General features: G+C 44.2%; 1 protein-coding gene across 16 annotated transcripts in view; it reads left to right on the forward strand.

Moving 5' to 3' along the window:
* LOC118504642 (protein groucho) overlaps positions 1–27,642 on the forward strand; it is a 184,214-nt gene that overhangs the window by 11,917 nt on the left and 144,655 nt on the right. For 11 of the 16 annotated variants that reach the window (XM_036039377.1, XM_036039391.1, XM_036039376.1 and 8 more), the window contains exon 2: positions 2,158–3,979. In XM_036039377.1, coding sequence (XP_035895270.1) covers positions 3,944–3,979 — 36 coding nt within the window. In that variant the 5' untranslated portion in view covers positions 2,158–3,943. The remainder of the gene's footprint in view (positions 1–2,157; positions 3,980–27,642) is intronic. The other 5 variants (XM_036039370.1, XM_036039371.1, XM_036039375.1 and 2 more) reach the window with 5 other exon arrangements.

Genomic DNA, 27,642 nt, shown 5'->3' on the forward strand with positions numbered 1-27,642 from the left:
TGAAACGTGGCGCAATCGGGGCTGCTGCAACGCCGCTGAAGTGCAAGTTCCATCCGATGCCCTGAAGCGGCCCCAAAAACCGATTTGCCGGCGCACCGGCATCCGATTCGAATCGGCCGTTAATACAAATATACGTGTTTCGATCGCTTCAGCTGCACGCCCTTGTAGTTGCAATTAGCATACAATTGCTAGCACAGCGAGAGAGACAGAGAGACCGGGAGGGTGAAGATGGCCTTAAGCGAGGGGGAGTTATGTGCGCCAACGGAATGCATTTTTCGGCAAAATAAAGTCGTTTTACTTTCGGTGGGTGTCTCTTTTTTGTTGGCTTCTTTCGGTTGGCCAAGTTTGTGGCGCAAAAACAAATCGGTGGTTTGGGCGCCGTCCGGCCATGGAAAAGCTTGTTTAGCGATCACGTCTGTACGGTTCGATGCACGTGAACGTGAATTGGGATTTATTTTGTTTCATTTATTTTGTGTGTGTGTCGGTTTTTTTTCTTTATTCGTTGCCCTCAGACACGGGCATTTTATTTCACAGTGTTGAAAAATTGATTTTCCAATGGGTAGGTTATTACTTACGGTGGAGTTTATAGGGAGTAAAAGGCTTTTTTTGTTTTATTTTTTATGAATGCAAAATCGATTTTATATTTATAGGGTGTAACGTTTTTGTTATTCCCAGTTGCTATCTTCATACGTGATTGTTTGGTGTTTGTGTGCTTAACGCCGTATGCCAAGTGACCTAATACGTTTTTTGTGAGTTTGTTTTTCGAGTTTAGCTTATTATGAGGTGTAACAATTTTTGTTTAAAGGAAATGTATGTTAGCGAAGCCATTGTTTTGCATTACAACAGGTTTTAAGTTTTTAAATAAAACTAAATGTTTTTTTAAAACAACACCAATGTATGTCAAACCAGTGAAGAACAACACATTTAATTGCATTTATAGACAAGAGTTGTGTTATGACCTGCATTGAAACTGTGACAATTTAGGTGTTTGCTAGGCTGAGGGTTATACAACATGCAATTTGGGCTTACACCTGCTTTTTTTCTTGTCATCCAGTTCCATCGTTATGCATCAACTTGCGACTAAGAAGATGTTATTAGGTTAAGAAGACAAACTCGAAAGGTCTCCTGTCTGCCATTTATGGTTTTCTGATTTTATCCATAGCTGGTTAGTCAGTCCTCAGTACTTGAAGGCGCTCTAGATGGGATTTGATACCCGTTTCTGCTGTGTAAAGACCGGCGCCGCTTTTGCCTCGGCTTCTGGACCACTCCATCCAAGAACACCTGTTAGCAATTTCTTGAGCTGCTTTGGAATGTACCAAATCAAATTAGTCAGACAAAACAGACCTGTTGTTGAAGTCTTTTCTATGGATGGTTTATCGAAGCCTTATGTTGGGAAATTAGAATTTTCCATCTCAATAAAGCTTGCAGCTGATGGGCGCAATACTCCTGTTGAAGACCTAACCTAACATCTCTCGTTTGACTGACACGACGCCAACAGATTTTTTGAGGAGAAATCCGTGAATGTCAGTCACTGATAAAGTTGCAGTTAAGAAGTAAAATATTTCCAAGGACTTGATACTTCAGAGTTAATATCTACATCCAATACTTTCCAAGTCTTATTTTGTCTAAACCCAAAACCCCAAGGTTTTACTCAACCCAAATTTTGGAAGTTAATACTTATTTGGCCAGTTGTCAACTCTTTGCAAAGATTTCAAGTTTTCAGATGCAGTAATTACCAGATTAGAGTATTTGATTCACAAATTGCATCTTAAGCTTGTTCAGCAAGAATGAGCTGGACCGACGAGCAGATGTCCAGCAAAGAAGCCTTTAAAGTAACTTGAAGATATCGAACTTATTTTGTCTAGTGCGTTTATACGAGAAAGAGGCCTCGCGGATCGATTTTTCGACATGTCTGAAGTCAATTGCTGCATACGATTTTTCGTATTAAGTTAGATAATCTTATTGGTAAGAAGGAAAACTCTTTAAAAACATCGCTTCGAGCACGAAGTTTCGAATGTTTTGGATGACTCGGGGCAATTCGACTGATCCTGGCTACGTTTATCTCACATATTGAATTGTTTGTAGTGCTTTATATAATATCTTGTACGTTTCATCGTTAATCCGATTGGTAATAATGTGTTCTTTTTCACATTTCAGTACATACCTTCTTAGACGACAACAAGAAGTGAATTAAAAACCAAGTGAGGAAAAGATCAAGTAAATAAACTGTTGTGTGGAGTAATCAAGTCTTTTACTCCGATATACATCACGATCAAGTAAACACTCGTGTCGGATGTTTGCGAGGTTTAAACCGACTGGAAGTACAGAGACAAAGCCCAGTTTTAGGCGAGAAAAGTAGTGTACTGGCGCCTCACGCGAGAGTCTCCAAGCGTATCGAAAACTTAATCGCTCATCATAGTGGACATTCTGTCAAGACAGGTTCATTTTCATTACATACGGTTGACCGACATCGACGTGGCCGGGTTCGTTGTTGGTGTTACGCACACTGGCATGTTGGGGCAGCAGTGAGCCGCTATTTCCGGATTATAAATCTGCTCCGATCGATCAGCTCTTCGAATTTAATCGGCAGACTGCACACTTATCCCTCGCAAAAGGAAGTTGAGCTGTGTTCGTGTGAATCTTCGCTTTAGTGAGAGAAAAAAAAAGAAAACGTGGAAAAAAGGGGGAGTGGAAAAATTTTTAATCAAAAAATCGGAGCAAAAATTTTACGTTCACGTGGCCGGCGGGGGAAGAGTACTGATTGATAAATTGATTGATCGTTAGTGGCTTAAGTGTCGGCAGGTGTGTGCGAGCGATCCAAGTGTAAAAAGAAGTCTAAAAGCAGGCGGCTCAGTAAAAGAGGAAGAAAAAGAGGCGTAGCTGGGTGTAATTATTGGGGAAGTAATTTTTCCTTTTTTCCGTGTGTCCGAACGAAACCAGTTCGGAGGAAAATCATCAGCGCGGTCCATCCCAACCCCATCCTTCACCCTCAAGGCAGGCGTTACGAATCAAAGCGAGGCGCGATCGCGTCAGCGGATGATAATGCTTGTGGTGCACATCAAAATGAAGATGATGATGATGCTGCTGCTGCTGCTGAAGGAGAGTGGGCCGTAACGCGCCGAAATATATTGTTTGTTCGATAATGAAATCCAATTAATTGTAATTAATCTCTCAAAACCGAAACGCGGATTTGTGTAGGCGCCTGGGCAGGTTCGGTTCGCAGAAGGGTGTAGTGTGTGTGTAGCGACGAGGTGAATGATTTTTGTTGCTTGCGGCAAAACGTGCCTGTGATTGTTGTGGTGTGGGTGAGAAAGAATCAAAGGGGGGAGAAAGAAGGAGGGTAATATTATTACGGTGGCGGTGGTGAAAATTGAAAACAAAATAAGTGATTTCCGGTGTGCGTTTCAAATTGCGGCAGTTCGAGCATAAAAATACTACTACCCCGAAAGCGCTAACGGCGATTTTGAATTTGTTAGGTTATGTTTTTTCGGTGTTTTTGTGCCGCGCGGTTCAGTTAATCTACTAAAGTTCAAAACCATCGGGTATTGTGTGAGTGTGTGCGTGTGTGTCTGTGTGAAGAAGTTCGCTAGAAGAAGTGCTTTTGAAGGGGAAATGGTGGAAAATTATTAACGGCCCCAGTGTGCCGAGTGCTGAATGAGCGTTAGTGGCGCGCGCGTTTGTGTGTGGGTATAAGTCGGTGAAGATTACCCGACCACTGATTGCGAATAATTGAGATAAAAAGTGCAGCGAATCATCTTCGCTTTCTAATAATATCGAGCGATCAAGTTGCATGTGGAATAGTGATAGTGAGTGAAACAGATTTGGGAGTAGATTTGCCTGCCTGTCTGACCAGCAGAACAGCAACAGCGGAGCAGCGTGGTGGAAAATCTGTTATTTTTGCTTCATCTGGAAAGCGCTGACGAACCTACCATCATCAATCATCATGTATCCAGCACCTCCACGGCATCCATCGGCATCGGTAAAGAGCATTCACGATTCTTAATATTAAATTAATGTTTCTCATCACGGGCACAATCCATGGGAATATGAAAATGCTGGGAATGTCTGTTCTACATTCGCCATGATTGCTATCCGTTTGCGCTATAATTCATCCTTGCAGGTGGAAAAATTACGAATTTTCCACTTTCATGTCACCGACACACGGGAAAATCGCGGGAAATGGGTTTCGCAAATCTTAATGGAAAATAAATGGCTTAATCCCACAATGGACGATAACATCCGAGATGCTTAGAAGCCGTAAACTCATAACTTACCCCCGGTCAGAAATGGAAAATTATTTAGCCTTTGTTTTGGGGGGCCGATTTGCTTTGCTGATTAGCTGGGAGGGAGGTTTTTTTTGTAGAGTTTGGAATAAGTAAAGTCAATGGCTCCATCAAACCTAGGGTGGCTAGAAATTGGGCTATGTACAGCTCTATTTTTCCCGAACTTGGAAGCTTGAGGGCATTAATTAGCAGTGTGTGGGTGTGTGCAGAACCGTAACTCCATAATTTTCAATCCACAACACTCCACCTAAAGTCTCCGGAACTCAATCGAGGTTCGACGCTTCGGGTAATCCGAATCACCATCGCTGTTTGATGTGTGTGTGTGAGCAGCGAGCGCATCTCAACCGTAAAAGGAAGCCCCATTAGTGCATGGTTATCACCTTTCATCCACGTTTCGGCCAACCGACCATGGTGCCTGGCATGGTGCTGGCCCAAATTAATTCTGCTGCTACTAGCTCCTCTAAACTCTGTGTTGTTCCGCATGCTGGGCACGAAAGTATGCCAAACGGAGCGAAGCTTGTTTGTACACAGCGAACGAGAAGAAAACCCCTACGATAGTCTCTCTCTTGCTCTCTTCGTTTTATGTTCCAAGCTGCTCCTGTCTGAACCTCCGGCTTCCTCCCTTAACCATAAGTGGAAAATGTGACGGTGCGCGATCAACAGATAAATCGTTTTGCTAATGCTGGCATTTCTCACGAAAAATCAGCTCCCGCCTAGCCGTGCAATAGTAAGACATTCCATTTTGTTCCGAGCGTAAAGATGCAGCAAACGATAACGAGAGATGAGCGGGGTTTAGTGAAGCCTGTTCGCTGTTGTACCCAACGGAGACTGGCTTCCCATTCGTACTGTGCGGCGTGCTAGAGCGAATAGAGGAATGGATGATGGTAAACTCGGTAGATAAAATTAGTACAAAAGCTACAGAAGCTACATTTCCTGTGGTGATGGGTCGCTCGGAGCGAGTTAATCATTTGCCTTTTATACAGATCGGCTTATCGTGCGGGATCTTATGGGATGTTGGTGGTGATTAAAAATAATGGCATAAAATGGTATTGCGTGTCGAGGACTCGGTCGGCGCTAATTGTGTTACGGGAGAGAGCTCTGTGAAAAAGGGTTTTCATGAAAAATGTTGCGGCATGACTGGTGAAATGGATTAAAACGATTGACTTAACTTTGTTTGTAAAGCTTATAGGCGTGACGGATCGAGATGTTTCGGGAAATAATAAAATCATAAAGATCAACTGATCTCAAATTTTGAATCTAGTGGTTCTGGATCAGTCCTGTAGAATAGTCGGTAAGGGCGTCGGTTTAAACACGACAGAACCGTTCGCAGGACTGACTATCAGCAGCGGGTAAATTAAGTCAAAGAATCCTTCCAAGACAAGCACAGGCCTCTTGAGGTAGTAGAGCCAAAAGGGCGGAGAAGAAGAATATCCGAATGTTCTGGATTTTAGCCATAAATATGGAATCAGCTTTATCTTATCATGATGAATGAACAACGTTATATCTTCAGCTCGTGTGAAGCTTTAATGCTTAGCTGATCCTAGGTTTGTCACACAATAATTGAGTAAGGTCCTCTGATAGAGGTCTAGTTCCAAAGGATAGTTTCGTGGATGCCTTTGTTTCAATCTTGGATGACGATCTTTGTGTATCAATTCTCATCTTTTCCAAGATATTCTTAACCGTGCTAACGGATATTCTGATTCTGGAACCGGAAAGTCGCTAAAGGACAATCAGTTGAACAGTTTCTACCATTAGTGATATTAGTCTCTGTTGCATCCATTAGTGAGAAGATTTTGTGGAGTACAGGATGTGGCTCACTTTTGCCAAATTTAGGACTCACCTATAAATCTTATAGTATAAATATTGTTTATTGTTAAGTGTCATTATAATTCAACGGGCCGCGCAGGGCCCCATTGGAGCCTAATTGCTAAGACACTTAACAGATATGAGGACGGACGGATCGAATACAATTTAAAAGCGCAGCGCGTGACATGTCCGGTTGGTGACGATTGCTGATACAATTATATTCACGGCACATACGGAGAAAGGGATCAAAGGTACCAAAACGGGTTCGGCGATCCTCTACGTCAAGCAGTGTACTTGAAGCGGCCTGGTTGGGACGTATAAATTGAGCCCAGAGAGTAGTGTTGAGGAGTCGATCCGGTAGTCCAAAAGTCCTGCAACAATCTTATGAACCAATCGTGAATGATAGTTTCAAGAATTTGTTGGCTGCTCCAAATCGATTAATAATGCTATAAGAAATTGCCCTAATCAACAGGCATGATATAACAATAGAGCCTGAATGATACAAGAAATCGTAAAGCAAAAAGGAATAAATCGTTTGGTTGATTGTCAGGATATTAGGTTACCGAGTTCTTGGTGTAGAATCTTTGAAAAATCGTGAAATTTTGGTAATCTGAACTATGATTCCAACGAAGGACAACTACGAACTCTGTGAGCTGTACGATGATAGCATCGTCGAGCAGTCAATTAGACTCGCTTGGCTCCGGTGGGCTGGTCATGTCCTGAGAATGCTACATGGCTAAAGGAGGCATGATAGGCTCAAATTGAAGTGATGGCGTTGTTGCGTCCGCCAGAACGGTCGCAATAATGAATTGGCAGACGACGGCGCTAGACCGTCGGTGGTATCGAGGATGTCTAGAGTTTGCCAAGATATCGACGCAGTTGTAGCACCTGAGAAGTAAATAAGTGAATAGGACATTGGAAATTGATTCTTTGGAGAATTCGATTTAATACAGACAGGTAAATCTGCCAGTTTAACTAAAAATGAATCTCTTAACTTAATGTTTAGCATAAGTTTGTTAAAGATCAATCGAGATTCTTTTCCTTAGTATCTGGTGCGCTCAAAAGTTCTCCCCAAATGTGCAACAATTATGCAACTTAACATACACATTCTTGCTCAAAATCAATACATCTGCGCAACGTACTTCCCCCTTTTTATTTGGAATGATCGTACCATGTGATAGTACAAATGGAGGAAATGTACAAAATGACAACCATACCAGAAAAAAAATAACTACCCACATAGCCTACATTTTATGTCATATCAGTCATTATCAGGCAGTGCGCACACCAACCCCATAGTGCGACTCTCCCCCCCCTCCCCTCCCTCACTTCTCCGAATGAGTGAAGCATGTACCGACAACCGACGCGGTGCCGACCATTTGTTTGCGCTGTGTTTCAAGCTGTTGAACGCCCAAACGGGGGCACAAACTTGGAGCCTCACTAGTTATTCGATACATGTGACGCCATGTTTGTGTTGCCGTTGTTTTTTTTTTCTCTCCTCCTGTGTTCGTGTGTTCGAGGGGCTGTTTTTTCCTGTGCTACTCCCCTGTTAAACCTCACTTTCTTTCACCCGCTCCCCTCCGTTCCGTGCCATTGCGCTCTGTCATCGATCGTTCCGTTTGAATTTGGAACGCATGGCTATCCGGCTTCGGGGCCCGGACCCCTCGTGTTGACAAGCGTGTCATACACAAATGGTGTGTGTGTGGTGATAGGAAGTGTGTGGTGGCACCCGGTGGCACCCATCCATTTCAACGCAATCGACCGACCGACCGGCCCAGTGGTGGGCAAGTCCAACTGACTGACTGTTAAGTGGCGGGCGCACCTTGTGACAAAACCAACCCACTGCCCTCAGGCATTCCTAGACTTCCCTCCTCCCATCTCGCCCCCCCCCCCCCCCGCATGGGTGCGTTATTTACAGCGGGATTTAATTTACCTTATCAGACCAGCAACATCTTAATTGCTTATGCTAGATAGCGAAAATGGACAATGATTTCAACCCCGTGTTGTCGCGCCACCCGTGCCTCGCTCGCTCTCGGCCACTATCCTTCATCGCCCATTTTGTAGTGGCGTTCGGGAGAACAATGTTTAATTAATTTGCTGCCGCCGTTTCTCCCTTGTCTCCCCCCCCCCCCCTCTCCATGCTCTTTTGATGCAATCACCACTCACTCACTCACTTACTCACTCGTTCACTGAATGTCTCACTTTGATTGCTGGGTTTGCCGGCACGATCGGAATGATTGGCGTGTTCGCGTATCGCGGCTGAGTGAGCGATAAATGGGTTTGATTGGTTCGCGAGGCATCCTGCGTGTGTGTGTGTGACGGTGTGTGGTGGCGCAGGCGATATGTTCGATTTGGAATGTCATCAATCAACCGCGAACCGATTCATGCGTCTCATTTCATCCAGTCCTCTAAGCTCCCTCCCACCCGAACCCTATTAGGTTATCAACCCTTGTACGTGTGGTGGGAAAGTCTGGCGTAACATCTGGTAATCATAATACCACCATCACTACCAAGAGGGGGGATTGGGGGTTGGAAGGGGGAAATGCTCCACCATCTTCTTCTTTTACCTCCAAGTGAGCTTCGGAACTTGAGATTCCCGCAAAATGGTGAGAAGACACCAGCGTTTTTGTTTCTTCTTCTTCAAGTTCCGCTTCGTCTATCAGCTTCAACGATCTGGCAGCGCGTCCAGACTTGGCGCGGTGGCGTGAACCACAAAGCAACTGTGGTGAGGTGAGTGGGTTGGCGTTGTTCAATTGTGTTCCGCCCGTCACAGCTTCATAGTTGTAATTAAATCACTTTAGGACATTGGTTGGTACAAAATCGCAACACGATCTTTTGCCATGTACACTCCATCGCCCCCGGAGCTCGGTGCGCGAGCTCTGGTGCGTTGTACGTTCCAGATTGAGACGATAAGATGAAGCGAAAATGACAACGACCCGATCGCTGGGGTTTGGGTTGCTGTTGGTTGGGAGTTGCAATGATAAGTGTTTCGATGGTTGATTTCACTTCCTTTCTAACGGTCGGCGTATAATGAGGCGCGAATAGGAAAGCCGTGAGAGATACGTTGAGGGCGTTGAGTGTGACGCGTGAGAATATGTTTGAAAATCATCAGTGCATGGAAATTGCGTGTGTGTGTGTGTGTGTCTATGTGTGAGGATAAAAGTGGTTCCCGGTGTTTGCACGCCAGCTTGAGAGGGGTTGAGCGGAGTAAATGAAACTATCAAGTGAAGCGCACTTCTTCACGCCTTGCACTTCACTGGCTTGCACGGAATGCCAGTTTTGTAGATGCTTTAAAATAACACCTTCGTCGGCGTTTGCTGTTTACAGCTGGAGATGGATGCAACTTTATTCGTACTTTGTATTCGTGGTGCAGTTGTTTTGGAAAAAAAACCGCACCGCAATTGATATGTTTGCATAGGTAATTCATTCGTCACGGTGTGGTGTTTGCTGTCAAGGTGGATATATTTGATTATCTAGCGTTTGAGTAATAGCGCGCACAGCTTTGGCGGAAATTGACAATTGTCTGCTAAGGTAAACGTGCATTGTTTTCGTTTGACTCGCGCGAAACTTGCTATCAACGGAAGTTGATTTGTTGATTGGCTTGTAAATGACGTTACAATTACATGACAATGGAAGGGGTTTTGAGTGGGATGTAATGTCTCTAATCGATCCAATGAAAATCAATTTGACATTTAAGTAGCAAAAATATTTTTATATCACAGATCAATCGAGATGCAATCGAGTTTTTATTTTTTTTGCGTCGTTTTTGTATGATTAGTTGCCTATCGAATTGAAAATTGCTCCACAGCATCAAGGTAAGCAGTTGGTCTAATACACCATCCGTTCTGGGTTCGAATCGGAACTCGACCTCGCATAAAAAACTTTATCTTTGCGAATATGATGTAAATTTAAATTCTAGCAAGCTATTGCTGAGTTTCCAAGGTGAATTGGAGGAGAATAAGGGACTGCTCGAAGATAAAGTAGTCCATTTTGCGCAACAGTTAGCGAATTGGTGTTGTGGACTCTTTCGCCATTTCTCAACCTTTCTCAGGATGATGAAATGAGCTAATCAGAGGGTAGAACTGGACAGCCGTAGTTCTAGATATTCAATTGTGATCTCGACCACTCTTAAAAAACTCATTATCATCCGAGTACGAAATAACCATAAAGCCTATTAAGGCATGAATGACCTCGAACTCCGCTTCACGCCAAATAAGAAAATTTTCCCTGCAAAAAACAGGAAAAATTATTTCAAAATCATCCTGTGATTGCTGATTATATTTTCCTCCCATTTCTCTCCCCTGCCCATATCCTCATCCGAATATCAGCATTACGAATAAATTTTCTTCATTTATGTGTCCTTCACTCATTCCCATTACTTAAGGCCGACGATTCCACACCACAAACGGCGGGAACATTCCAGCACGAACTTTCGCAATGGTCGACGGTTGCATTGCCGCTGACTCGGTTGCTGTGCGGTGATTCGTTTGCAATTTACGCAACAAAATCACTCTCTGCTCGCTCTGGTGGTGGTCTGCCATCGGTGTATATGCACCACCGTGCTGGGACGCCGGCCGAGCTCTGGTGTGTCCTGCACTTGTTCACGAGATGACGACCGCGAAACGTAATGCACCGAAATGAATCGGTCGGCTTCCGTACACTCATTAGTGTGCATTAGCGCGAGTGCGCGGGTCCTCGCGAGTGGTGGCGTCCTACCCACTCATACACACACACACACACACACACACACACACACACACATTATGTGCAACGGCTTTTCTCAATCTCAATCATTAATGCATCCCAGAGCTTGGGTCCTGGACTGCCGCCGAGCTTCGACCCAACCGGGAGTCTGTGGCTTCACGGGACCGTTGTATGGATGGGGCACGAAAGCCAACCACCAGGATGCACTGTGTGCTACATAATTGCACCACAGTAATGCTTCGTCCACAAATTGGGAATGGAAATGGTTGCGCTAATTTCAGTATTCACCCGTGTAACCCAACGCGTCGCTACCTTTGCGCGAATGGCATCTCTCTGTCTGTCCTTCTCTTTCTCTCTCTCTCTCTCTCTCTGGCTCTGCTTTTTACACTTTTATACATCTCCCCTCATCGGTTTGCAAACGCGCGGTAAGGATTCTGCAAGAATTTCCAACCGCGACGGATGGGCACGTTGCTGCCGTTGAGCGTCACCAGCGTGCCATCAATAATATTGAAGGTAATTTGGCGCCGATGCGAACGATTTCTGCGAGCCGTAACGATCGCCCCATCAAGCGCCCACCCAGCGGCAGGGTTCGAAGTGCCGGAACTAGGATAATTATCTCGTCCCCGAGATCGGCACGAAGAACGTCAAACCAAACATACATACGCGCGTCCCCACCGCAGTTGTGCTCTCGGTGGCGGAGGTTTTGCGGTTGCCTTAATGCTCTCGCAAGGTGCGGAAAGGGGGTTCGAAGTACGGTGACGGAACCAGCGCAAATTATCATTAACCCTTACGGTGGACTGAGTTTGGATTGGTTTCTCAACGATAAATTATATGATACAGGCTAATGTTGATTTGATGATCCTTTTAAAAATATATCAGCACAATTATTTGATTCGGTGTGTGTGTGTGTGTTAATCAGAAGTTTGGACAGGAAGGTCAAAAAAACAGGAGCTAATTGTGTAAACACAGTTTGGTGATGCTTTAGGGCACTTTGAGTCATTACACAGTAGTAGTAGCTAAAGGAAGGGGAACATCTTCTGCATCAGCATCACATCATGTTGCATGGGACGTTAGGACAAGAAAATAACATATTAAAGCGTCATTTGTGTAGCAACATACAGCTGCCGCCGTGTCCAGCAGCTGTGGCAATCTGTGACTTGAATAACGCAAAGATGGATATTTGGTTCTGGAGGAGCTGGCGGCTTTCCTCCATTCGGCAGAACTGATATCCCATTTCATTGGGGATTTTGGGAAGACCAGCGTCACTACCTTCGAGGACTCCGTCCGACATTTTGTTTCTGATGTCAGAATATTCTCATCCAGTTTGCGGCTAGATGACATTTACGGTCGTATAGTTGTTATCTAAATTATTACCGCGCTTCTTCCAAAAACGCTTCAACTTGGCCTATCCCCTGAAGGGTTAAGCATTACGTCGCGACGTCGACAGTACCGGACCGTTCTGGCCGTTTGTCGCGCTGGTGCGGTCGTACGTACGTTGCTTATGCGTTGATTTGGTGCTCGCTTAATGAGACTTAATTTACTCTCCAATCACAGTGATCAACTTGGTCAGCGAAGCCAACCGGGAGCGGTAATCGCAGTTTGAACGCCCGGCACTTGCATGGAGCGCGATTTTCGTGTCGCTCCCTTTTTCTCGTGGCGTTTTCCACTCGTTATGAAAGGACAGAAATGTCTCTCCGCTACTTGACCGAATCCATACGGGGCGCGTCGATGGCGCGACGGCGACGTAATGGTGGTGCGCCCTGATGTGTTATTTTAGTTTCATATATTTTTTAATCGTATTTGTCTTGCCAACCTACAAGCCCCAGGGTGCCAGTGGGAGATGCCTACAGATATGGTCTGTTCTGGTGTGGTGTGCAATGGATGGAGAATAATTACAACAAATCAGCGGTTTTAATCGGATATCTACTAGCTCGCACTAGCTGGCGGGTGATGGGAGAAACAGTCGCACAGGATTTCTGTCATCACCGTCATCAGCGGCTGCGAGTTTTCGCAGTATGTACCTTCCCGGCGCTGGTTGTTGGTTTCGGCGTCATTTGGAGTAATTTTCTGTGAGTGTGTAGTGCCACCGCCGTACGTATCTCGCTGCGAGTGATTATGTTAATTTAGCTGAACGTTAGCTGAATCTTCTCTCGACCGGGGCAGATGGATGGAGATTCTGGAGTGAGATGCAACTAGATTCCAGAGTATGCTTTGGTGTTTGCTAGATCGTATGCATTCTCTCCATGGATGTGTAGATCATAGTTTCCACAGGATTTAGGGTTAAATAATTTCGCGTTGAATCTCAAGCTGGTGTAAGCGCTAGCTAATGGTGAATGTCTGCATCGGTATAATTGCAATGGTTTGTAATTAAAAATAAAATTTGTAACCTCCATGTCCAATAACACATGCGACAAGATGGATGGTATTTTAATGGCAATTGATGAGCATGTGTGCCAAAGTGCCGGGTGCGATTATTTCTCTCATAATAAATTGGATTTTTATGCTGATTACAGACGATCGTTGTTCATGCACAAGATCCCATACACGCAACTCCCATACTCTGATTGCACGATTTAAATCAAAACTTGAAACTTCTTAGCCTATCTCGCGGTTTTTGTGTGTGTACAAAACAAAAAATCCACAATCGTGTACAAGTCGGGCATATCTCGTCCTGCATTTGTTAATTTATCACACTTACCACCACGATGAACGCACGTTTAACGGATGGGTGTGTATAATAAGACCGGATAAAAAGGCAATGCACAGCGAACATTCATTTCCATGTTCACTTATCGCTCCACATAATTTAACTTCAAACGGTTATCTTTGGACATAAAAATATCAGCCTAAAAGGTGGATAAAGGAGAGAGCCAAATAATGTCAGCGCACGGTAATCCTACGCATATGTGGCTCGAGCACCGCCAGCCAAGGTGTGGAGCGTGGAATCTGATCCACGAGCTTCATTCAACAACAGCCAAAAACCTCGAAGAAAACATTGGTAAACAATCGAAACAGTGAGAAAGAGAGAGAATTCACAACAACGAGCGGCGGAGTGCAGCAAAACAAGGAACCAGACGTTCGAACGGGAAGAACAAATCCTATTGCTCCGTTGTGCGAGCGCGTCATAAGCCCTGTCGACTGTCCCTGGGACTCCACTATCCCTGGGTGCGTACCGTGCACGACCAAACAGTACGAAAAAGGTTTAACATCGTGTAAACATTGTCACAAGAATCAACACCCAACTGGACCGCTTCCTTCCCTCACGGTGTTGTCACCCACGTTGTGTAGTGTACCCGAGCCGGTGTCAAGATGGGATCCCCATATCGCCGTAGTGCTCCGTTGTTTGCAAACCATTTTTCTTCCCAGGTTTAGACGGGGTTTGCTAGTTGGTGCGTTACCTACTCTCGTGCAGGGTGCAAATAATAGCAACAATAAAGATGGTGTCAATATTTACCCAGCGCCTTCCTCATGCTGCTCGCAAGCGTAACGTTGTCAGCAGATCTGACCACCCTCCTAGGATCCTCCGGAAATCTGAGGATTTGCGGACGTAATTGTCCGAAAGGTACACGTACAAAAGGATCGGTTTTGCTTTTTGGATAGCCGAAAACTACGTTCATTATGTGTGTTTGCGGGATGACGTTGTTTTCTTGTGAAGCTGTGAGGCTGACAGGCGCCGAGCAGTCCGAAAAAAGAGAAACAAATAAAGATTCGAAACTATTTTCGAGCAAATGGCGGCGGCGGTGTCGGCATGCCCTCAATTCGTAAATTATTCACCACACCCCTGGTCAGATTGTTAAAAATTGTTTAATTGGCAGAAATACGGCCACGCCGGCGATGACTTGGTGGTGGGCGAACGCCAACCGCGGGAAGGAAGATAATTTAGTGCGCTTCGCGCCATTCGCCGCTGATGGACGAGGGTCGAGAGGGTGTGCAACGGTCAAGGGTAAAGCAGGGTGGTGGGCATTAAATAAACATCTTTTTGAAGCCACTAACCACCAGACATCCTCACCGTCTGGCACTGGCGTTTCGCCGTGTTCCAATATTTTCTACGTGCCTGCCCGGGGGTGCCAGGGTGAATACGTACGGGACCAAGACCAAGGGACGATCGAAAAGGGTCGTCGGGGTGTTCATTTCGGTGCGCCAAAGAAATGACGTGGCACACCGGTAATGGTGGGTCGAGTTGGCACTTTCGCACTTCATTAGAATACGGCCATTTTTTATTTCGTCCCAAGCTGCAGAGGCATTCTGGCGTACATCAAACTGGCGGACAAACAACACACGGCCCCGAGAATAAGCCAGCAGCAGATAGGGCGCTGGTTACGATGCACAATAAAATAAAACGAAATAAACACAACCAAGCGTGTGTGTGCGTGTGCGGTGTGTTTGACCATGTGTCAAGCTCTCTTGGCGCGAAGGGGCGCGAGGTCACGCGCGATGATGATACATTACTTAACCTCGTAACTGCTTCTAATCCACCGTGGCGCTCGCCATGCATCTTCGTCCGGCGTCACATGGGACACCACTTGTGTGGGAATCTAGGCGCGCTGCGGGTACTTGTTTGCATTGGTGATTTGAGTACCGGGGGACGGGAGATTGTCGCTTTGATGAAGAGGAAGTAAGTGGTGGTGTGTGCGTCTGTATGAATTGCGTTTTGTGTAGTTTAATAAGTGGCTTATGAGGTGAGTGATAACAGGTTTACTGCATACCCTTGCTTATGGAGCAATGCTTTTTTTGTCACCAGTTTATTGCAAATATATTGCATGCGGTTGGGATGTACTCAGAGTTGTTTACATTTCTTTTAATTGCTTTTTGTATTAAGTGATATAATAAAGTGCACAAGGTCTCTTTTCGACTTAAGTTATCAAACATTAAATAAACGCACACCAACGCATCTATTTTTAAAAATTTAAGATTATAAAAATGTGTTTGTGGCCTAAAAGTAAATTTGTAACAATTTCTAACAATTTAAGGTGTCTATAAAAATTGCTGAATATTTTTTCTTAAATTTTTCGTTCATAAGGCGCGAAAAGTTCTTTCTATATTAGGTTTCCTACAGTGAAGAGAATGTTATTCTGTTAAGGGGAGTTCGGCACCAATTGAAAAAAGGTTTGTATATTCCTCCCAAAGTCTAGATTTTAAGGCGAATGAGTCAAGAATTTTCCATCTACTATTTTCCAAATTGCTTTTGACCAAAATAGATACAAGTTGGTGAGCATCTTTTCTTCGGACTGCCATTTCTGGCTCTCTGTGACTTGCCCCGCAGCTGAAAAGTCAGCCCTTCGTACGGAGAAGAGGGTCTGAATAGGATTTGAACCCGGGTCCTGCCATATGAAGACTGGCGCCCGGACATCTATACCACTGGAGCGTTGAATTTCCCACTACACTCCAAAGTGCTTTTGACCAAAACAGATACATGTTGGCGAGTAGTGTCGTGATAAAAAATGACTGAATCGTATCTAGGGTTGCCGACAAATTAGCAGCAGAAGCATTAGAAGCAGTTTGTTGTAGATGACACTTTGCAATACCCTCCACATGCAGAGCATGATTCACTAACCTAGTTTTTTACATCTGACTTGAATCCTCATTCAGAAAATCCTTCAACTTCTAATCTTCAAAAAAATTTGGCTTCCTAGTGCGCTTCCTGTCTTCAACTTGAAAACTGACATTCCTGCCCGTAGCGTACTGGTGATGTCCCGGTTTATAAATCGTCTTGCTCGAAGTTTCGATAAATTTTTAATTTCAGGTCTTTTGATTCGAGCTTCCAGTTAAAAAAGCAAATAGAAAATTGAGTAGTCAATAAAACTTATTGTTATCTCTCCATATCCATTCCACATTTATTCATCGCCTCTTCCCATGCAGGAATGGCTTCATCTGATCGAAACATGTTCACGCACCCACTTGATACTGATATCAAGTTTACGTTGCGACACCTTTGTCTTACTCACCAGCTCCCACCCAGCTCGATCGATTGGGTCCGCACCGTGGGTCGGCACCGTGTTTCGACGGAAAGCTTCAACTTGTGATGATTCTCCACTTGACACGAGCACTTACCAGCTGGAGATGGAAACTGCGTTGTTGTAGTAGCTTAAATGTGTCTGCTTGTGTGCTTGAACCGAGCGCAACCCTACCCCAATCTGAAGAGGATTGTTCGTTCGGGACAATTGAAACAAAACCCGCTAACCGGCAAAGATGACACCCCAACACAGCCAGAGAAGTGGGCAAGATAGAGGAGGGCAATATTTATTTATGCTTGCCTCTTGGATTGTTGTCTAAGTGCTGAAAAACAATTGATCGAGTGGTACACACTCAAGAAATCTAGGCTTCCGGCGTTTGGCACCGGTTTCGGCTGATGAGTGTTCCCGTCGATTGCGGAAGATCACCTTACCGTAACAAGAATAGCGAGAGCGCATTCACCCCTCCCAAGAGGACACTAATTGCGTGAGATACACCATCATAAAATCATTACAATTTTATAATGGAACTGTCACCTTGCGTTCAGGGGATGCGTTTGCTGGTTACTGGCCAATCCCCTCTTGACTGATGTGACAAATTTCACTCACAATATTTTACCATTTTTTGTTGCTCGTTTCTTCCGTTCATCGAAACGGATCGCTAATATGGGGTTGATGGTGGTGGTCGGGGTGTTTGTGGTTTGGGGAGAAAATAAATGGATGCGATCACCACATCACCACCCCATGTGGTTTTGCTTGGCACACAGAAGCTGGTCGGGCACGACCCGTCGTCAGTGTCGCCACCACCGTGCGACCGTCTGTGGCCGGACCGGGGAGTTGATGTTTTTTTGTTGCTTTCTTCGCCGGGTTTCGCTCGAGTCAGTCTGAACAGAGAAGCTCAAATCATATTCACGCCTCACTCATGGCGGAGGCACCCGAGACGGCTCGGGGCGCACCTTGAGCCGTCGGGTGTTGCTGTAGAAGATCGGCAAGCACGGCGAGAGAGTGGGCCGTGTTTGGGGTGTTTGAGTCGGTTTGTCGGTTGATTTATGGATACTCCCCCTGTCCGTCCGTACCGCTTCCCCTCGCCCCATTGCGATGGGTTCGCGCTTTGCCGGTCATTTATTTGCGCCTTGCGCACGCTTGCCTACCTTTAACAACTCACTAAACCGGACCCCGGGAAACCGTGGTGGCCGGTTAGTGGTTGGCTCGATGAAGAAGAGATATTCTGCGAATTGCTGCTACTCACCGTGTAGCGCCCCGCTCTGCACCACTGCCAGCCCGATCTCGATCGGGAGTTTGCTGAACAAATACATTTATATAAATCATCCGCTCGGTATTCTAATCATCGCTGCCATCAGCAATGATCGCCCCCGAGAAACGAGATGTCGCTGTGGGCGATCGCCAGATAAAATGTACCCCTTTACACGGGCCACAAGCGCCCAGATGAATGAACATTCCAAGATCCTCCATGTTTCCTTCTTTCCGTCTCGGCGGGAGAGTTCCCTCAGCAGTAGTTTGGCAAAGGGGATTTGACATTTCGTTTCTTTTCGACTTCGGCACTTCATCCAAATGGAACAACAGGCAAAGAAGTGGTAAGTAAAACGTGACGATGGTTAGCAGTTTTTTTTTGGTGGTGGTGGTCCCTTCTCCTTGTTTTTCTTCTTTAGTTTGTTTTGGGCAGTTTTCTCGGATGATCTTCGTCACGGTTGGTGAGACACTGGCCGTGCAGAGTGGAACGTGAGGAGATTTATGAGCTGCCTTTTGAGAAATCTTATCCCCCATTCCGTCCCTTGCGCGCGCCTCCCATCAATTCCTAATGGAGTTCGAAACACGGAATGTTGTTATGCAGCGTTTGACACGGTCGGCACCGCGTATGTCAGACGGCTGTCCCGACTCGTTTGCATTTGGACGCGGGGTTTTAGTTTATTATGAAACATGTCAATTGTGTGCGGTGTGTGTGCCGTGTGGTACGTTTTCCAACTCTGACAAATGACTCTTGGATCGTTGGATTGGGAGGGGGGAAGATGAGGGCGAGCTTGCATATTTGTAAGGGTTATTAAACATTCAGCTGCATTCTAATTGAGTTGCAAACGCTCCGCTACAAAATACTATTGTCGCCAATAAAAATTTCTTATTCATGTCGTAAAGGTATTCAGGCAGGCTAAAGTCCTCTTGAGATTGGGGCACCAAGCGAGCAGAGGAAAAATTAATTTCGTTTGCTCCACAATTCCAGGGGAGTCTAAGCTACCAAAGGCTTATTACTGTCATTTCGCTCACCATTTTACCAAAAAAAAAAGAAGCTAAATATTCATAATTGTGGTTAAACAGCGTCTCCACGTCCACTCAAACTTTGGACGAAGAATTACCATTCTCGCTATACTTAAGCCTTGCTTGTTTTATGCTTCTTTTTCGCTTGCCTCAGATGTGGTTTAATAAAGCGTAATGCACTGTGAAATGTATTCCTTTTCTTTCACTGCCTCTGCCTCCGCCTTCTTAGAATCTGTGAGTTGTGAGTGCTTGCGCATAGTGGCATCACCCCAGTAGCGCCAAAGGAGAACAGTGATGACGATCATGATACGTGTTCGTGCTCGGTGTGCTGTTGCCCTTGCGCTGCCTTCGTCATCGTCCATTTGAAGGCATTTGCTACCGTCTGTTACACACCCCGGGAGGAAAAACCAAAGACAGGCCGCCGGACAGACAAATATGATGCTTCCCATGTTTCATAAAACAAGCAGGTCTTCGAAAAACTACCCAAAACCCCATCATCGATCGTCATTTAGCAACCAGCAGCAAAGACTTGCGTTCCGTTTGCTTTTTTTGTGTACTGCCTTCTTTCTAAAAAAAACGATCAACGTCAGCGGAAGATCGGCAGCGGCAAACGTGACAGCCATCTCGTCCGGAGATGAGGTTACCCTGTCAAATTAAAAAAAAGGGACCCAACAAAAAATCAGAAAACTGAACCGATGACACCACTTTGGCACTCTCTCTCTCTCATGGGCGATTTTTTTTTGTACGGTAAAACGGATTAAGAGACGTAAACGAACCGTCGAAAATAACGAAAACCATGTTGCAATCTATCGGTTTTGCGGTCGAAAATGAAAGAAGATCGACTTGCGTGGTGTGGGGTAGCGAGAAGAGTACACATACAGCCACACATTGAGGGGGACAAACACAAAAGGCGCTTCACTTTGCTCTTAATGATCGCCAGGACGCGTTGTGTGAAAACGAACCGAGACCGAGAAAGACCTGGCTGGCTGCATCCATAAATATCATTATAATGTACAAATATTTACCGTGGGCTTAATCGTCGTCGCGCTTTTTTTTTCTCTCCCCTTCATTCCTTTGTTGGTTCATTTCTCATGTGCGGATTTTTTTTTTTTTTGGGGAGGACGATTGGGACTGTTTTGTTGGTTTGTTTGGTACTTGGTATGGCGTGATGTGAGCTGGCGAAAGACTGCTGGTTAAAATGAAGACACCACCAGATGAGACATGGCGAGGGTTACGGTATTTAATTTTTAACGTCAGTACCGCCGAAATGAAAGGAGTGTTGCTCGTAGTTTCTGTGTGTGTGTGCGTGTGTGTTGTGATGTCTTCAGGAAGTAATGAGGTAGAAGAAAAGAAAAAAGGTTGGATTTTAAAATAAACATCGTGAACAAATGTTAAAGATTCAATTCCCACCGAAACAAAGGGTTTTTGTGCGGGAAGATTTCGTGAGCCTCTTTTTTTTACTTCTACTCAACTGTTTATTGGTTTCATTTCACGATGACACGTCTCTAATTGCTTTTCTTTGTGTTGGGCTGGCGGGGGTGTGTGTGTGGGTAAGTTAATTGGACTTAACAGCGAATGATACAGTTGGGCGATTTATTAGGTGCAGAGGTTTACGCAGTTTAATTGAGAATGCGTTTCACAGAGGAACCCCGGACCGTTGGTTGATAATAACAGAGGATTATTGAGGTGTGTTGTACCCAAAAAAAAAAAAGTGGAAAACAAACAGTACAGTAATTAATGATTTATTGTTGGGCGCTGGCTACAAGGTGGTGTGTTAATGTTTATTGCCTTTTTTAATTGTAATGAACCAGTTGGTGAAGAGGCGCTGATGAAGTCCGTTGAAGTGCCAACACCCTTATTTTTGGATAAGTTTATAAGTAATTCATCCATTTAAAATGCTCTACTCTATAAACGTTTCCACTAGTAATTTAATGCCACAAGTTAAAGTCCAAAAACAACGTCTAATAATCCCTATCCTTCTAGAAAGCTACGATGGAAAGATTTTTGGAAAGCACTGCTCGGGGGTTTATATATCAAGTCACAGGATGTCATCTTTTAATGCCCTCTTAATAATTTGTCGGCACTCTGAGGCGCTTTAAATGGCGTAAAACCATTTCCCAATGTCCGGAAATAACCCAAGAAAAAAAAAACCCCGTACCTCAATGACATGTCAGTGGCAAAATGAGGGAATGGGTCAAATGAAAGGGTCCGTTGATGAGCGGATGATTCTCCCGATCCATGCTCTCATTCACTCGGGCGTGTGATGATCAACGTCAAAACGAGCTGATGACGTTCCGATCGAGATCGCGATCGTGCGGTTTGATGTGAGGGGGGGTTGCTTCTTAACCCCGTTTCCCTTCAGCAGCCTGACTGAAAAGCGACGCCTAAGGGAACGATCAACCCGGGGGATCACATTACCGCGGTTTGTTGTTCGGTGTTGATTCGATGGGATGGGAGCGTAGTTTGTTTTGTTAGTGAGTGATGGGAGTTTTTTGTTGTTGTTGCTCTCTCTCTCTCTTTACTTTGGGATGTTTGGGATTTCCTTTGAAATTTGCCGCACACGCACCCTTGCTTGGTTTTGAATCACGATCATCTTCTGCCGCAATAGGCAACGGATGGGTATCGGGGTCTGTTGGAAAACGTTGAGAGTTTTTTGGTTGAAGAAATCGATCGGAAAATGCACACACACGGACAGTTTTATGACTACACTGGGTTTAGTTTTTTGGTTTGGTCTCCGTCGATAGATTGGTTTCAGTGTGAACTCTGGCTTTACTGCTTGCTTCTGTTTTGGGGTGAAGCAATGCTTGCTGGATGCAGAAATAGCACCGTGATCCAATGGAGATGGGTAGACAAATAATCAATGCCGTAAAAGTGTTGAAAAGCGTTTCTTTATGCTCAGCGACGGCTAACATTAATGGTTCTTGATTTAACCTTTTATATTTGTAATAATTATGTTTGTGTTTTAGAATTTTGAAAAGTAACATAAAATGTTTAAAACATTCTTCAATATAAAATATTTTACACCATTTCAAAACACCGGACCCGTTCTGCTGCTGCACCACAGCAAAAGGAAGCAAACCATTTCGTGAGCTACGTTTGAGTTACGAGCTACTACTAAAAGCAAACGCATCCGGTCGAGCTGTTTTAGCGGGAGTTTGTGCTCTACGTAAACAAATTCTCAATCACTAGTTCGCTGGGCAACCATGTTTTTTGTTGTTGTTTGGTCTTAGACCGAGTTGGACTTAGCACACCACGCTAACCGACTTGGCCATATTGCTCCGGAAGTCGATGACTAATGGATGCATTTTTCACCGTTCACCACACCAATGGGGTATTGTGTGTGTGTGTGGAGGACAGCGAAGAAGAAGAAGAAGGTGTTGAAGTGCGTTTTTAAATTGTAACCAGCTGGAGTGTTTGTGTGTGGGATAGATGTTTCTGGAAGGGTGTTCTTGTGTGTTTGTTTGGAGATTTTACAAACTGATTTTCAAGCTGACACTAATGGAGTGTTTGGAATGTGAAGAAAAACAATTCTTAAATGTTATATTAGATCATCTAATTTCTCAGATTTTGTTTAACGTGTTTGTATTGCTGTTATAATAGAGTCTCAGTGCTGATTTTGCCTCTGTCTACGGACCGTCCCAATTCAAATGGAGTTATAATATGACCTCCTCAAATTGTTGTACATTCTTTTTTGTCTATTACAGAACAAGAACTTCGAGAGGCACTTCTCTACCATTTGTTGCTTTCTTTATTAGATTTTAGAGTCCTTTATACGTATGTAGCGACGGTCCGGAAGGGATTCGTCGATAAGTAATATGCTGATGTCTCAGGGCAACCAGACCACTCGAAATGATTATATAACCTTCATTTTCTTTCTTGGCCTAACGACCTCTTAGGTCATGCCTGTCATTTTTGGCTTACTAGATTTATTGAGAAGACCGGGGGCACTGTCACTTACTTGTGATAATTCTTCTTCTTCTTCTGTGGCACTACAACCTCGAGAGGTCTCGGCCTGCCATTTCTGGCTTTCTGTGACTTAATTATACCCGTAGAAAAGTAGTCAGCCTTTCGTACGGGGAGGCGGTCTGGATGGGATTTGAACCCCGGCCCTGCCGTGTGAAGACCGGCGCCGTTGTCGCCTCGGCAACCGGACCGCCTCCTACTTGTGATAATTAGAAGCTTTAAATTAAACATCAACTAGGTGTTGCCAAAAATTAAGGTAAAACGTTACGGACATATTTAAATGGTTTATCTGTAAATGTTCATTGATTTACATGATTTTAACGTGCGATATATTATATTTAATATCATATGTTTAATAATTTTAACGTTTTTCCATCAGTTGTTTCCTACAGAACCAATTGGAAATGAAGCTTATCAAACGGTTTTGAAGCTTTCCGTGTTAGCTATTCCATACATGACGTAGTTCTCGGAATTATCGTTTGTTATCACCTAATTAACTAGAACGATGTACCATACTTAGCACAAACGTTTAATCGGAAATGGAAACCAACACCCCTTTCGGCTGTTGCGTACCCACAACGCTGATCGTAACGAGCGTGGTGAAAATGAAGTGGAAAACTCCATTTATAACGTATGACAGGATTGGTGATGGTGGTGGCGTTGATGCTACTGCTGCCGCTGCTGCCGCTGCTGTTTGCTTTTGCAGTTATTTTCATTTTTGTGGTGGTTATTTTTGTTCCCGACAAAACCATATGCATTTTCATTTTTCACACCCTCACTCATTTCTACCGTGAAATATTGTTTTTGTTCCTGTTTTTGCTCTCTCTCTTTCTCTCTATATGTTGCCTTTGCTCCATTTGGTGGCGGTGTCGATGATTTTCTCTCCACCACCCGGGCACGGATTTCACCACGTTCGTTTTGCTATTTGCTGGGATAAAAGATGAGTTGCGGGGAGAGGTTGGAACGGGGGCCACCGGTACCGCCTCGCTTTGTGGTTTTGGGTTAATCGTAATTGATGATGATTCGTCCTATCGTTGTAATTGAGCATGGGATGGGTTTATTTCGCGTATTTTCCATTCTCCGCCACCACCGCCGGTAGAGAATTGAAATAAATTGAATTTTTGATTCATTTCCAAGAAATTTGAGCCACCCGTTGTTCGGGAGGGTTGTAACTTTGCGGGCAGCAAAACGAGCTGACTGTTTTGATGAGTACACTGAAATTGGATTCCCTTTTCGATGTCGATGGCTCGCGAAAAGCCACTTAATGATCGGCGCTGTGTTTTTCATCCTCCGGGCCACTCTGCGTGTGGTTAATGGTTTTCAATTGGAATGGGAGTATGGTGAGTCGAGTGTGTTTAGAAGCTTTTAGTTTAGCAATGGACGTTGAAGATTCATTAAACGATGTACTATTTGTATGCGAACAACATAGGCATAAAGGAATGTATTCATGTCGTTAAACAATTACTTGAAGTGAATATTGCCTTCATAATGTGTTTTAGCACAAAGAGACCAAGATTGAGAGCTCATAGGCCTGACCGTTCCTCAACAAATTAAAACAAAATAGACTTGAGTCATACAGAGTTATAGAGCAACCTTCTTTAAATTGAATTCAAATGCGTTATATTTCGGTTATAAGTATAATATGTTGTTTTTCTTGGGTATTGTTGTAACAGCTGCCTAGCTAGAACTTGATCAAAATTTCTTCCTTTTAATAGGTAGAATAACAACTAGTGCCAGCGCAAATCAAGGTTCCAGATTATACATAAGAGTCGAGACGTCCGCTACAGATTCTGGACCAAATAATAAACTCCTAGTCTGGCAATTATTGTTGTTCTCAAAGCTCTACATAAAAAAAAAGTTATTTTATCTTATGTGAAACAGAAGCCAGAAGCGACAATCTTCTTCAATATTTTAAAGCCTTCATATCGCCACAGTCCTTGAATAAACCTACACCAGCTACTCGTTCAGTGGGTTTTTTAAAGCTAACGAGAGCTTTAATGTGACGCTCAAGACGCCTATTGATGCTGGTCAAGGTTGAATTTGTGCCAGTTTCATTCATTTCTTCCATTTTCACTCGATGCTGCGATTAGTTCCTTCGGTGTGGCGAAACTAGGGGCTGTTTCCCGTGTGTGTTTGTGAGCACATGCGCATTTGAAGAAGACGACCTGTTTTACCGAACCAGACGTACGCTGTATTGTGAGAGCAAACAGAAGACGGGCGATGCAACTCGCTTGCAAGGCAGAGCAAGTACGCCCTGACCACCGATAGCGAAAGAATATTTGCGTCTGGCCGCTCGAACGAAAGGAAAAGTTGTTGACCGTGAGTTGTCGGATGGGGATGCCATATGGATTGAGTTTAAATAAATCAATAAATAATGTCACCGTTACTTGCTGTGCGGTAGGCAAAATACTTTATTTTGTATGGTTTTTTTTCGTTATCCAATGTAAAAAATATTATAAAATATAAGTCCTCTTAACGTTTGTGGGATGCTAGGATCACTTAGTTTAGTAAGATTTGTTTGATTTATCTGTCACTTTCGACAGCCGTAAGGAATCCTTGTCTCTCTTCTTTTCTGCCTCCTTTTTAGTTTCCTTTCGGCGATTTTCGTATCGTTCTGGTTCTTCCACCAGGATGCGGCTTATTATGATGCTTGTGGCAATCATTCTCAAAATGTATAAATGTTTAGGTGAACCTTAATCAAACTTAATCAAAAGCCCTAACCACTTTGAAGTAAGTAGTAACAGCACGTCAGCTGTTGTAGCAACACTGTCAGGTTCACTAAAAAACTGGATTCCTCTGAACAGTGAAAGAAAACACACGGCTTCCAGAGACATCCACCGAGAAGCCGTCGGGTGTAGCTGTGTCACCTTCTCAGTGAGAGTGAGTGAGCGAAAATCTCACACATTTATCTCACCCAGAGCACTGTGGAAACATTTAGAAAATCGTTCACCCTTGTTGGTCGTCGTGGAAAATCCTTGCGTTGCGCAGTTTAAGATGAAGAACTGACAGTAGTTCTCCTACTTGCACGTATGTATTGGTGAGAAAATCGCGCTCCTTTTTCCCGCCTGCAAACGTTAAACGGAGGGGAAAATGGGGTGTTTTTCTCCCGTTTTCGTCTCGCGTCTGGTTTCACTTTTAAGCTCCCCTAAGGAATGGCCGAGGTTGGCAAATAAAATAAAGTTTGATTGCTTAGCGCACATAGCCATATGAAGGAGCCAGCGGGTGTTGCAAGAAGAGAGCGAATCACAGGATGCCGGCAATCCACAGGGCACTTAAAGGTGGGAACGAACGAATTTTCTATTTGATCACTAATTTTCACTTACAGCAAATATGCGACGCTCGGTTGGCGTGCGCCATTGGTGGTGGTAGTCGGTAAGATGAGTTAGAATGGGGAAAAATAAAGCAAGATGGCCGCCGACAGGTGTTGAGAATTGAGATGGAGCTAGGGGAGAGTGAGTTGGTAGCGTGAAGGAAAGAGAGAGAGAAGGGTGGCGAAGAGTGCCATTTCGACAGAAGTGTGTCTAACAAGTGGTTAATGGAGCGTTGTGTGTTTTTTTTCTTGCTTGGCTTCTGTCTCTGCTTAGCAAGGCAACCGGCATGCGGAGTGGGTGGGTTGGGTGCGCGTTAAGACGATGAGAGAAAATTGAGTAACATAATACGGTGCGGTGTGCCATACACGTCGGTCTTGGTCTGCTTGGTGGAGTTTTCCACCGGACGTCGACCACCCATCTCCCAGGCTGGCGTGTGTGGCGGTAGCTGGTAATGTTCATTTTAAGTGGAGTGGAGAGATAGATTTTCCTCCCGCGGTGTGTATGTGTCGCCCTGGTAATTTAGTGAGCGGTGATTGAGAAGATGAATTTGTTAGCATAGCAGCACCGGGTGGCGGCAGGTCGAATGAGAGGGGGTGGTGGAGTGTGCGAGGTGAACCGTAGATAATGAGCCAAGCATTCACCGATTCGCTGGCTTTTCTTTCAAATGTATCTCGCTTTCTCTCTCTCTCTTTAGCTTGGGTAAGTTTTATTAAGTGCGTCTTTTAGGGTGCCATTTACTGTTGGATGCTTTGGATTTGCCCGCACGCTCTCTATCTTTCTCGCTCTCGTATCGAATTAGGGAAAAGTTCAAGCGATCAGGTGGTGATTGAGGATAATTAATTAGTTAACTTCTTTCTGGCAGTCGAACCGTTAGACTTTGTCATGCATCGATTAAATGGGGTTTTTGTCTCATAAAATTCGATGTGTTGGACGAAACGAGGTCTGAATAAAATGTTGTGTAAATGAATTATTCTATCAATACGTTATTATTTAATTGTATAAAAATTTATGTAAAACTGCGTCATACAATTATACGAGTGCTTAACTCAACTATACGAGCATCTGTTTTTGAGTAAAAACATTTTTTTTTTATTAAGATGATATTCTTACTTCTTCTTGTGTTGTAAAGTTTGAATTATTAGCCTTGAATGAATTTTGTAATATTTTTACAACGTTTTCTTCCATGTTTTTTTTCCCAAAACGGTTATTTATAGCTATGTAATTGATTTTCGCTATCCGTGTAATGCGATAGTTATCGTTTTACTTGTAGCTCTTTTATAGGATTGTATTACTCATCAACGTTTTTGGATGCTAACTGTATTGATGTAATGAAAAATAATTCTTTTGCCCTTC

The sequence above is a fragment of the Anopheles stephensi genome, chromosome 2, assembly GCF_013141755.1.
Source record: "Anopheles stephensi strain Indian chromosome 2, UCI_ANSTEP_V1.0, whole genome shotgun sequence".
In the NCBI taxonomy this organism is placed as follows: Eukaryota; Metazoa; Arthropoda; class Insecta; order Diptera; family Culicidae; genus Anopheles; species Anopheles stephensi.